The sequence below is a fragment of the Eurytemora carolleeae genome, unplaced genomic scaffold (genome assembly GCF_000591075.1).
Source record: "Eurytemora carolleeae unplaced genomic scaffold, Eaff_2.0 scaffold354, whole genome shotgun sequence".
Taxonomy (NCBI): domain Eukaryota; kingdom Metazoa; phylum Arthropoda; class Copepoda; order Calanoida; family Temoridae; genus Eurytemora; species Eurytemora carolleeae.
This window is the reverse complement of record NW_019396571.1, coordinates 260149-273686: the sequence shown is the minus strand read 5'-3', so window position 1 is coordinate 273686 and position 13538 is coordinate 260149. Positions and strand designations below refer to the sequence as shown.

The 13538-nt window shown below is 34.6% G+C and overlaps 1 protein-coding gene and 1 long non-coding RNA gene across 2 annotated transcripts in view; one reads left to right on the top strand and one right to left on the bottom strand.

Moving 5' to 3' along the window:
* Nucleotides 1-268: 268 nt before the first annotated feature.
* On the top strand, nt 269-1284 carry LOC111705686 (uncharacterized). The gene is made up of 3 exons (XR_002766066.1): nt 269-299; nt 524-614; nt 1115-1284. It is a non-coding gene; the product is annotated as an uncharacterized LOC111705686 (long non-coding RNA).
* Nucleotides 1285-4639: 3355 nt separating this feature from the next.
* LOC111705677 (protocadherin-like wing polarity protein stan) overlaps nt 4640-13538 on the bottom strand; it is a gene marked incomplete in the record, with an annotated part of 36117 nt that continues 27218 nt past the window's right edge. The window contains 4 exon segments of the mRNA XM_023478306.1: nt 4640-8579; nt 10096-10185; nt 10548-10662; nt 10942-11064. Of these exon segments, the coding sequence (XP_023334074.1) occupies nt 5073-8579; nt 10096-10185; nt 10548-10662; nt 10942-11064 (3835 nt within the window).

Here is a 13538-nt window from a genome sequence, read left to right as displayed (position 1 = left end):
TGTAACAAAGGTCGTCTTCTCCAGAAATGCTGACGTTTCTATCTAGTGGAAAGACAATGAACATAATTTACAGAATTCATCACTTTTTAAGTTGAAATAACGACGATATCTTCCTCATTGTTACCCAGATAAATGTTTAAATGGTACCGTTGTTGATAGGACCTTTATTAGGTTAAGGTAACTTGAAATTACATCTATCAGTCCTTTAGAACATTTACTTTTGGTTTTTATAGTAGTTTTGCCCGGAAGAGTCAAATGTGGTGGTACTTCTTCTTAAAAGAAAGGAAATTGTCCAGGAGGTCAGAAAATTCTTCTTAAAAGAAAGGGAATTGTCCAGGAGGTCATAAAATTAAATTAAAAATGTGACACTACAGAAACATGCATTATGAGAGTACACTTAAAGAAAGAGAGTTTAAAGACGACCTCCGTAATTACCAGGTTTGATCTTAAGTTTTTCTGAATAACTCTCAGTTTAATAAAATTGTTTTAAAGCCTTTGCATGATAATTCATTTCTAATTTCAGGTCTTAGATATTTTGTACGATATGTACTTGTCTAAATTGGAGTACAACAGAGAGCATACTGAACCGAACAATTTTAAAAGAAGCGATCAAGGTTAATAAATAAAGTTTAAAAATATTTCATAGTTACAACATTTTCAAAGTCTGCTTTTGCAAATTCTTTGTTGGGCCGTTTAATACTTTTTGGCACAAAACACAGGTTAACAAAAATAATATTTATTTTTAAGTAAGTAAGTAAAAAAGTAATTATTCATTTATAAAATAAAACAAAAACATACAAGGAGAAAATATTTAAATTTTAGGAAAAAAGTCCAAAGAAGAAACTGCTCAACAATTTGATTTAAATAGTTTTTTTTTCCAATTTTTATAATCTGCTGAAAACACTAAGCAATAAAATTTAATTTAAATAGTTTTTTATCAATTTATATAATCTTTTACATTTTAAAGATTAAAAATTGACTTTAGTTTTTTATTTAAACTGTTAGATCTCTAAAATCTTGGCAGTTATGAGAGCTACAGGTGTCCCACGAAACATGACAGCAGAAGACTCTCTCATTGACTAGGAAAATTTCAAGTTTTTAATCTTTTTTTTAGAGAATGTTCCGAAAATCCAAACGAGACCAAGGAGAGGAAAAGAAGTTAGGTTCCATCAATGCTATTTCAACCCTGTCTCCTGTTTCTAAATATTCAACCTGCCAACTGCCGTCCATTAATATTAGTAGAAACATTATCTAAAATAAATTCAATAAATTTGAGGCTGATAATTACTTTTTTTTAAGATTGTACAAACAGTACACTTAAAAGGACTGTATGCGTTATTTCAAGTGAATCTCCATGAAGAGATTACAATGTCCGATTCACAAGTTTCACAAGTTTTATGTTTTGACTGCATAAGGGTGTACTTAATAAAACAAGAAAATTACAGTATACAAACAGAGTAAACTTGTCCGTCTTCACTTTTCATCTTGCGGAAACATTATAGACACATCTTTACAGTCTTCTACCTTTTTTTGGGACACCCTGTATAGTAAGATAAATCCCTGTGTAGTAAGATAAATCCATGTATTTATTATTTATGGTTTAACTGTATAATAAGAGAAATCCATGTATTTATTATTTATGGTTTAACTGTATAATAAGAGAAATCCATGTATTTATTATTTAGGGTTTAACTGTATAATAAGAGAAATCCATGTTTATAATTTTGCAAACTGGTTGTTTTCAATTGTGGTTTCTCTTCAAAAGTGATTTACGCATTTCTAATGCAGGAAAATAAAGGAATAATCAGAATTTTACACTTTTTAACAATGTGAATCAAGCATTGCCATCTTTGCATGAGGGTCACTTGAAATTGGTTGTGGAGATAATTTTATCAATCTTGTGTTTTCCTTTTTAATTGATTGATTGATTAATTGATTGATTGATGATTGATTGATTGATTGATGATTGATTGATGATTGATTGATTGATTGATTGATTGAATGATTGCTTGATTGATTGATTGATTTATTGATTGATTGATTGGTTCAAAATTAATGAACAACATGTGAACATATGTGATTAAATCATTGAAGTCCTTTTGAAACCATTGCAGATGGAAGAGTTATCCACAAAGGATAAGACTTCAGAGACAACTATACGGAATTTATATTTACACCTAGATTCAGCCTGTTATGAAATATTGCATCAAGTTTCAAGACAGGATCGACTTTAAAGTGATGCAAAGCTTTGATTTTATAGCTCTAACTTCTTGAAGCTTTTGTTTAGCCCTGAACTTGTACATTTTAAAACTGTACAGAATTTGTTTTTTGCTATAGCATTTAACAAGTTATTGGCAAAATTCTCATCGATTTTTCCATGAGAGCTTAATCAAGCTTGCTTCTTTCATTGCCAAATCATTTATAAAGCCATTAAAAAAACTTTGTTCAAGTGGAGGACAAAATCTATCCTTAAGATGTTCGCAGCTTCAAAGGTGGGACCAGGATTTGTGAAAATATATCCAAATATTATTGCAGTCATAAGTTTTTTGATAATTCTTAAGAAACTTATTTTTGTTTGGAATTCAAGGTAAATTAATAGCTCCCTGAAATATGATTGACAGCAATTGATTTATTATACTCGTTTTTCCGCCGCATTTGATCTTAAATAATGAATACGACATTATAAAAAAAAACTCTTCTTATGTATTCATATATCTGCAGGTGTCACTGTATAGCGCGACTTAATCTGATTTGTTTAGCTACAGATTTATACAAACAATAAAAAAACTTCAATAAAAAACTACAGTAATTTGCTAAATTGTTCTGTTCTATTTTAGAAAAATAATCTTGTACTTTTCACCGCTTTTCCTTGTTTTTGCCTTGTGAATTTAAATTATGATTCAGAAATCCTGAAATAGATACAGGATTTGAGTGAGCGGGGGGCAAGATTTTTTAGGAACAAAAAAATTCATAATTAGGAACAAAAACTCGCGCCTTAGACGAAACTTTTTTTGACTTAAAAGACTCAAAAAGAGTCAAAATTAATGACTAAAGACTAAAAAACTAGATTTTTGACTTTTCACACATTATAGTTTATTAAGACAGATATTTTTCCTGTTTTGCACTAGGGTTTCTTTCCCTTAAGCATGCTATTGAGAAGCTATTCTGAAAATAGGAACAAAAAAATCCAAATTCAGGGGGGGGTGAATGTCCCCCGCCCCCCCACTGTATCCGCCCTTGCCTGTTTAGATATTTTTTAACTTATTTAAATGTATTTCGTCTAAAACCATATGGAAGACGACATTTCAATTTGTATCTATCTTTTACATTATCATATTTAGAACTGCGTATTTTCCTAGACGAGATAATTGTAAGTCCAGTACGTGTGCCAAGTTCCAAACTACTCCCTATAAATATGAGCATCAAGAGTGACAAATAAATAGATCTGGTACTGCTAGTTCCAAAATGTGGTCTGCCAGTTATGTGCTTTAATAATTACTGGAACGATCAGGATAGGACATTTTCATGGTTTTATTTAACAAAATTTATTTAGAGTTTCACTGCATGTTGTAAAAACTTGTAACCAAACTTATAAACATTACAGTAGCAAGACGACTTGAATGTCGTCTTTGAATTTTGAAATTTACTGCCTAACTTAAGTAAAATTCTTGAGATAATAAAAAAGTTATTGTAAAAATATTGTACATTCAATATTACCCGAGATATGAAGAATTTTGTTCAAATTTCGCCAAATTTTTTTTAAATTTAAAATTCGGTGATGGTGATGAACCAAACCTCTCTAGAGTAAAAAAGTAGTTGTTAGTTCCACATTTATTGAAAAATATTTCGGTCTGGGTTGACCCTCGTCAGTTCTAACGATATAATAACCAATAAAAACCGGTACAAAATTGAAATCTGAACGAAATTCATAATATTTTCGGTAATATTGACAACCCAAAAAAGCAGACCACATTTTGTAAATGCCACAGACTAGGAGAATTTTGTGGTTTTTGTTTCAAGAATCATACATATTAATTCAGTTTGACGACTGAATGTCACAATTGCCAAGATCAAAGAAGACTTTCAAGTCATCTTGCTTCTGTCATTTTTCGTTGGACGGGGTGTATTTAAAATCATAACTTAAGTCTAAAAGTCAGGATCGATATCATCGTTTTAAAAACTTTTTTCTCTTCTTGTTTTCCAATTAAATAAATAAAACATTTAATATTTATTAAATCAATTAACTAAGCAAAGTAACAAGTCATACCAACAAACAAATCGGGGTTTTAACATCGAGATTCGGTAAATGAGACCAAAATAAGACAAACTTTTAATAAATTTAACTAGTTTGATTATTTTTCATAGAAATTTGTCTTGCAGAAACAAATGTCAGTCTTCTTTGATTTTTTTTACTAAGTAATCACCATCATTTAAAAGTAGTAAATTTTATATAAAAAAATATGATCACTACTTGAATCACCACTATACATTACAATTCAACTATTTTACACACTTGTCGGTAAAATTACCAAAATGGGTAGACAGTGACAGATCGGGTTTTTAAAACCAAACACAAAATAATTGATGTGTGTATACTTTTTTAAGTCACATTGATATGCATCTTATAGAGATTAGAGGGATATCTAAAAAATGTTATATTTGTTGATTTACTTGGCTCAAATAATCATAAGAAATATATGCATACGTTTAGTTCACAGTTTTTTTTTTATTATGATATAGGTTTAAATCGTTGAGGTTGATATGATAATAAGTTTAGTTCTTTAAGGTTGATATGCGAATTATAGGTTTGATTCATTATAGGATTGATATGTGAAAAGGTTTCGTGTCTTAGAATTTTATATAAAATTGGATTCGTAGTTTTCAAGGTTTAATTTATCAAGATTGGTAGTTTAATAGGTTTTATTTTCAGGATTGGTAGTTTACTAGGTTTACTTTATTAGGATTGATGGTTTCTAGGTTTAATTAGAATTGGTAATTTACTAGGTTTAATTCATTAGGATTGGTAGTTTACAAGGTTTAATTAGAATTGGTAATTTACTAGGTTTAATTTATCAGGACTGGTATGATGATAAATTTTGAGACTCTGGACTGATATCACTAGGTTGCATACTGGATGAAGGATCACTAGTAGAATAGTTCTGGCTGGTAGTTGAGGTAGAATATGCTTGGTATTGCATAAGGTGGGGTGGGGACATTGCCACATATTTATCCTCACTACTCAGCTCGGAGTCAGGGCTTTGAGGCTGTGGGTATCCGTAGTTGTAATTATATCCTAGATTTATAGTGTCTGTTGTGTTATCATTATCACTAGTTGTAACGGCCGATAACCGTTCGGACCAACGGTTTGGAAGTCTTAGATCACGGGACAAATGTTGTCGTTGGAGAGTGTTTTGAGCGGATATTGGCTGGTCGTTCACTTGAAGACCAGCACTACCGCTGGAAGTATTTATGTGAAGGGGTGGGACAGACATATTATAGTCTGTACTGTAGACATTACCACGGGTAGTGTCCGTACTGTAGAGGTTACCACGATTAGTGTCTGTACTATAAATGGTACCCCGGGTGTTATCTGAGGATGTGACGGGTTCCAAAGGATCGTCCTCATCACTGCTATGACTGGATGCAAGGTCAAGGGAGCGTTGATCAGCATCACTCTCAGAATCTGATTCTTTCCTGTATTTATTTTCTAACTTTTCTCCGGACTTGTGTGAACCATAGATCTTAGATACATCGCTAGACGAGTAATAATCACTTCTGTAAGGAGTTGAGTTGGTTTTACTGGTTGATCTGGAAGTGGTAGACGCAGTTGATATTCCAATATTTCTGTTGGAGGATTTCACTGAGTTTCTGTATGCCAGAGCAGACCTGGAGATTGTTCCATGAGAAGCATTCAAGCTTTCTCCGTATGGAAGTTTGCGTCCAAGACAAACTAGATATCTGTTCTTAATCCCGGTTCTTACTCTAGAGTTGAAGACAATATACCCCAGGAAGATGTAAGCTGAGGTGAGCAGGGTTGCTACAGAATTTGCTATGGAAAGTTCTGGCCAGTCCTCATTAACCAGGAAGAAAGCTGAAGTCCAGGTGCCTGTTGCCAGTGGTAGCAAACCTATATTGAGCAGGAGAAGTCCCCTGAGGTTTCCGAAATCTTCGATCTGAGATTTAAGAGTGAAGGCCGCACGAATAGCTAGGAAGAGAATGCATATCTGTACAAAGAGTGAGATACAGAGAGGACCAACCATGCTCCATACACTAATATCATACAAGGACAACCAACAGAAATGAAGGTTTCCATACTGATGAGATCTAACTCCAACACTCAATCCAACAATTATTGCTGGTATTCCAAAGCCCATAGAGATGTAGAACTTCATGTTTCCATGATTTATATCTCGCATCTCAGTAAGCATCCTCTGTAGGTGGAGGGCATCAACCAACAGCCAGGAGAACACACTCAACCAGAAGTAGTGGAGAAGGATGGCCATGATCTTACATCCAACATCAACCTTCACTATAATATGATGAAATTTAGCTTCTATGATGAAAAGAATCTGTGCAAGGAAGAGACTGAGCACTATGAATCTATGAATAGAGTTTGAATTGGTTGGAAGCCCGTATAGTGAGGAGAAACAAACTCCGCAAATCAAGAGAATAATCAGTGATGCAATAGTTGCATATAGAACAATATTCTCAGAAGGAAGAGGATTAGCAACTACCAATCCCTCTGCTGCTGATTCACTCAGAACAACATAGCTTGATATCTTATAGCATGTGCAATTTACTGTGATCTCAGATGCTTTATTAAACTGCCATAAATCAGGTAAATCCGTCTCACAGGCATCCTTTGTCCATCCTTGAGATTCCTTGATGCTAACATCCCACCTAGCGCAGAAAGGAGTTGCACGTGTAAACTCCTGAGAGAGCTTAACGCTAAAGATAAGGCTGATTGGCATAGTCAACTCAACCGACTCAGTAAGTTCTGTATCAGTTTGAAGAGTAAGCGCAACCACTGAGGAGAGAGGTTTGAAGATACTTCCCCATCTAGCAACTAAATCTGGAAGGTATTGATCAGGCAGGAAGTTTGACAGGGTACGATAGATTGCATAGCTCACTGTCGGTTTAGTATCAGGACTATCTTCACCATCTACAAAGAGTAAACTCCGGGGTATGTAGATCTTTGTATTGTCCCAAACTCTGGGGTCTCTCATGTAGTGATTATACTTGGGTATACTGATATAGTCTGAGCTTAATCTAGGTTCCTGGGATATGAGACTAGAGGATCTGGGAAGCTCTGGTAGGATACGGGATTGTGGATTACCCTCTCGGGGGTTATCTATGATATCTAGACCAAACATCACATTATCAGTAATAATTTCAAATGGGTTGGTGTACGTATCTGAAAGGTTTTCTGTCAGTGTCTGTCCGTATTTCTTGAAGAGATTAAGAATTCTTGAAAATAGATTCCGGTCCAATGTATTGCCTTTGTTCAGAGAAACCTCGTTTTCATCTTTTAAAATTCTTGAAGCAATACTGACAATTTGTTTGATAAAATCTCTTTCTTGTTTGTGAGAGAGATTAAACCCACTCTGCTTGTTTTCAAACTCAAGGATCTCAACCAGTAAGCGACTAAAGAGCAGGACATCAGCTCCGTACAGCTCATCAATAGAATTGGTCAAATCATAAAGATTCTTGACAGTTTTAAGTGCAAGGTAAGAATTAATTTGTATCTCTCCAGTCTCTAGCTGTGCCAGGTCCTTGAACAGAGGAAGAATCTGTTTATGAGTACAATTAAATAGATCTGGTTCATCCCAACCATGCTCTGAGGAGCAGCGCCGTGTGGCAAATCCCTCTGCTCCCACCGGACATTCAACCTTAACCTCCTCTCCAAACCTTGTCCTTGGCCACCAAACCTCAGACTCATATGCCTTAGGACAGGATTCATAAACCACTTGGCATCCATGCTCTGTCACCTCGGCATATTTGTGCGCGCAGGAATCACATAATTGTCCGATGACCCCTGGTTTGCATTGACACTGGCCCGAGATAGGATCGCAGAGCTGGCCTGTTGATCCCAGTGGGAAACATTTACAGGGTAAACATTTATCTGTATTCTTTGGCTGATAGTGATAATCTTTACACCGACATTCTCCAGTCTTCTTATCACAATCCGGGTTGAATCCATTGTTGACATCACATTTACACGGTCCACAGACAGGGTAGCCCCACCATTTTGCGGGACAGGGTTGCTGGACTTTCTCTTCACAGTAGGCCCCATGTAGTAAAGGTGACCCACAGCTACAGCTATACCCACGCGGGTCAACCGTGTTCTTGACACAAGTACTGTTGTTATGACATGGGGACAGTTTGCAGACATCAAAACATTTATCTCCAATATGTCCGGGGTTGCAGTTACAATGGTGAGAGTCCCAGCCAAGGGAGCACTGTGAGGTGGCTGGACATGTATCGGAGGTACAGGTGTCCGGACTAGAGCAACCAGACTCTACACTACTCTCCTGGGTAGGACTTAGATCAGCTCCATCACCGTCACCAATCCGAACATTCTAAAAATAAATTAAGTTAGTTTTACAAAAATCCCAATCTCTAATAAATACATGCTGTCCCACAAATCATGACCAGCAGCAAGACCACTTAAAGGTTGTCTTTGATCTTTGTACTAATTTAAGGCATTTATTCGTAAACCTAATTTTTTAGGTTTAATTCTAGAGTTACTAATCACAAAATATTCCTAATTTACAAAATGTGGTCTGCCATTTATATTTTAAATATTACCGGAGATTTGAAAAATTTTATTCAGAATTTGACAGTTTTGGTTTTAATCGATAAATTGAAATCTGAACTGAATTCTTAATATCTCTGGTAGGTTGACGAATAAATGCCGCAAATATTTTCAAAGTTCAAAGACGAGTATGGCCACAGATTATCAAATTAATTTGTTGAAGGCAATTTGAAAATATTAAGTAGGACTATCTCTTTTTTATTGTAATATGTTAAAACCCATACAATGGTGTTCTTCATTGCGTTTACATTGTCCCCTATTCGAACTTTCTAATTGCAGTGTTAAGGCATTAAGTCGGAGTTTAAGGTATCCTATCAAACCATGATATTATCAGGGGAGGAAATTACCCGTATAAAGAGAGAGAACGTCTGTAAAACTACGTCAAAGAAAAAAGCTGAGTGAGGTTGAGATTAAAAGAAAGATGGCGGAACTAAAAAACGCGGGATAATTAAAATCAACTGTCAGATCAAAAGATAAACAAATCATTAATAATTTCCTGGATTGACCCCCCGACCAAAAAATAGCGGCCGACCAGACAAAGAACATCGGTAAAAAGTTGAAAAGAAAAGAAAAACAATGAGAAAGAAATTAGAAGATGTGAGGGCAGATAAATCCCCATAGAAATTATCAATTGCAGTTTTCTCCTCTATACATACAGGCTAAAGAGACTCTGTTCTCCTCTATACATACAGACTAAAGGGACTCTGTCCTCCTCTATACATACAGACTAAAGAGACTCTATTCTCCTCTATACAGACAGGCTAAAGAGACTCTGTCCTCCTCTATACATACAGGCTAAAGAGACTCTGTTCTCCTCTATACATACAGACTAAAGGGACTGTTTACTAATTTCAAAACAAAAAAGTTTAAATTCGACGGCACGTGTTTGAAATTCCGGCAAAACTATTTCAACGAATATCAAATCCCAGATCAAACAAGTCATTGACTGTAAATACCTTAGGACAATTTGAACCCCAACTTCTTACCACTTGGAGATAGAAGGGCTAGATGATAAAACAATTGTTAACTTTAATGTTTTTATGTAGATGCAAGCAATTGGTAGAGACCTTTCATTAAAAACATGTTTTAATTATTCTTAATAATGTACATCAAAATTGAACATATTTTGGTTTTGAAAAAAATCGACTAAAACACGCACACAGATTTTCATTGATTAATTCTTTTCTTTTAACACTATCAAATCAAATCAGACTCTTATTAACAAATATTCTGACTTGAAAATTGCCAAAAATTTAGTTTTCGTGAATCATTATTGTCACCTGAATACATCCAGTGAATGGTTGTGTACTAGTTGAACCATCAATATTCGGCTCAGATCCTCCAACAAAAACTTTCACAACAGTCAAACCCTGAAAAAAAAATTTTTATTAAAAATCTGATTCGATCAGCCATAAATCATGCAAAATTACTAGAACGGCTTTGCAACATGTTTGGTTCCTGTAACAATAACCACAAAATTCTCCTAGTTCCTGGTCCGTCCTTTTTGTACTGTCAATATAATCAAAGATAATATATTGAGAATTTCGTTCAGATTTCAATTTTCTTAAATACAACCAACATTGTTCATATCTCCGGTAATATTGAGAGCACAAAAAGGCAGACCACATTTTGGAAATGCCAAGACTAGATTAACCCTAGTTTACGAAAAAAATTCCATCGTACGTGCAAATTGCAATTAACTTTAGTTTGACGTGAACTATGTAAATAATACCTGTATAGCAATATTAGTTGGCTTGGTGAGCTCATGTTGACCGTAATCTAGATTTAGCCAGACCTCACCCATCATCCACTTTACAGACACATGGTGCCATTCACCATCATTCAACCTAGAGAGAGATAGATGGATAAATAGATAGATAGATAGATAGATAGATAAGATAGATAGATAGATAGATAGATAGATAGATAGATAAATAGATAGATAGATAGATAGATAGATAGATAGATTGATAGATAGATAGATAGATAGATAGATAGATAGATAGATAGATGGCGAACTAGAAAGAAAAATATATAAAAATGCATTTTTAAACTTTTAAGTTATTTTGAAAAACTATTTTCAAAAGTTTTCTTCATTTTCATAATTATTTTTATGTCATATTTACCTAGGAGTGATGAGCTGTAGAGATGTATCTCCGAGGGTGTACCGCAGGGTTCCGTTCACCAGCTCAAGTTTACTCCAACCCAGGGTACGGAGCTGAACTAGTTCTAATAGTCCAGATTCAGACCTAGATAAATAAACTGAGAATGATAAAAGTATTTTGTGAAAAATACATGGATTTTATTGCAGAGATTTTGTGGCCGGTTGAGGAAAGATTTCTAATAGATTTGATGGACTGGATACTATTTCTAGCAGATTTCATGGACTTGATACTATTTCTAGTATTTCTGGCAGATTTCATGGACTTGATACTATTTCTAGCTGATTTCATGGACTTGATACTATTTCTAGTAGATTTTATGGACTACATACTATTTCAAGCAGATTTTATGGACTTGATACTATTTCTAGTAGATTTTATGGACTGCATACTATTTCAAGCAGATTTTATGGACTTGATAATATCTATAACAGATTTTATGAACTTAAAAATATGTGTGGCATGCCGTACAATGGTTGGCGTTTATATCATTACAATGAAGACGACTTTTAATTTTCAAGTTTTGATTTCTAACAAGCCTTTTGCTTGTAGAAAAGAAAAATTTAAACCGAAAGTAGTCTTCATTGTTTTGACATATAGGACGACTGTATTGTGGATAATTTTACTGAGTTTACAATTTCCCCCCCAGATAAATTCTAGATAAACCCCTGTATACGTGTCCCTACTATTTAAATGTCTATGTATAGAATAAAATTGTTGAATTAAATCAATCCACTAAAACTTAGTTTATTGCTGGTCTAAAAATACTGGGAGATTTAATCTCCAAGTGCCACTTTATTTCAAAATAACTCTTAAATCAGATAAAACAAACTGGAAGAAACGATTCATGCTGGGCATGGTACACGGAACAGTTGGTTCAGTACAATTTAATCTGGCTTTAGTGAACACGCCAGTACAAGTAGTACGTAGGGTACAATTTATCTGCCAATAGAGGCCGTGCTGGTACACGAAAAGGGTTGGGGTACATTTTCATCTGTCATAAGTATCGTCGAAGTACAATAAGGGAGTGTTGTCTGTTAAAGAAGTGGGTTCGCAGTGGCGTACGAGGGGGGGCCGCGCCCTCTACGCTTTGCTTGCATTTCCCTTTCTCAGGCCAGGCACAGTGGCGTACCTAGGGGGGGCAGTAGTCCTTAAGTTTTAGCCTTCTAAAGAGAATACTTCATTACACAAGATGTACTATGACGGAGAGCAGACTTAACGATCTTGCACTTATAGCGTTACACCCTTTAAGGCTGTCTGAGCTCTCTACTGAAAAAATCATTGAAATGTTTGTGCAAGCAAATTCCAGAAAATTTTAGCTTATAAGAGTTGGTGAATATGAGATTGAGTAAATAAATTCTATCTAAAAATTTCAGAAGAAATTTCGTCTATTACTAAAAATATAATTTTTAATGATGATGTGATTATTGATTTAGTTAGCTGTGATGGAGTTAAGTGATCAATTTATAAAGTCAAAAAGTTAGTTTTTGAAGCAATGGAATAATTATTAGACTCTAAGGTTAGTAACACCCAAAAATGTAGTCTTTTTGGTGTATTTTTATGGTGAACAAAACAAGTCCAGGTGGGATGGGGGCAAAATTGTTTAAGAAGTATCAATACTTTGTCAAAAAAAGGGGCTTTTAAGGGGGGGGCACAATGTTCCCAAGGGGGGGGGGACCCAAATTGTGCCCCCCCTAAACAAAAGCCCTCGTACGCCCCTGTGAGTTCGGTACATTTGTTTCGTAAAAAAAGCGGATAACAAAAAAAATTATACTGAACATGCCAACTGCAAAGGGAATAAACACACATTACAAATTGTAATTCTAAAAAGACCACTTGGTTTGAAATATAAAAGGTTTACACAATCAGGTTGAAAAGATGTAGGTATTTAAAAATTTGAGTTTGTGAAAAGGGTTTCCGTTCGGTTAATTTATTTTTTCTTTCCAAAGACAACAACTTCAATCTGTATCTAATTAAATGGTATCCTTGTAATGCTTGATGTCTTCACTCTGTATCTAATGGTATCTCTGTACTGTTTGATGTATTCACTCTGAATCTAATTAAATGGTATCCCTGTACTGTTTGATGGATTCACTCTGTATCAAATTAAATGGTATCAATGTACTGTTTGATGTATTCACTCTGTATCTAATTAAATGGTATCCTTGTACTGTTTGATGTCTTCACTTTGTATCTAATTAAATGGTATCCCTGTACTTCTTGATGTATTCACTCTGTATCTAATTAAATGGTATCCATGTACTGTTTGATGGCTTCACTCTGTATCTAATTAAATGGTATCCCTGTACTGTTTGATGGCTTCACTTTTTATTTAATTAAATGGCATCCCTGTACTGTTTGATGTATTCACTCTGTATCTAATTAAATGGTATCCCTGTACTGTTCACTCTGTATCTAATTAAATGGTATTCCTGTACTGTTTGATGGATTCACTCTGTATCTAATTAGATGGTATCCCTGTACTGTTTGTTGGATTCACTCTGAATCTAATTAAATGGTATCCCTGTACTGTTTGTTGGATTCACTCTGTATTTAATTAA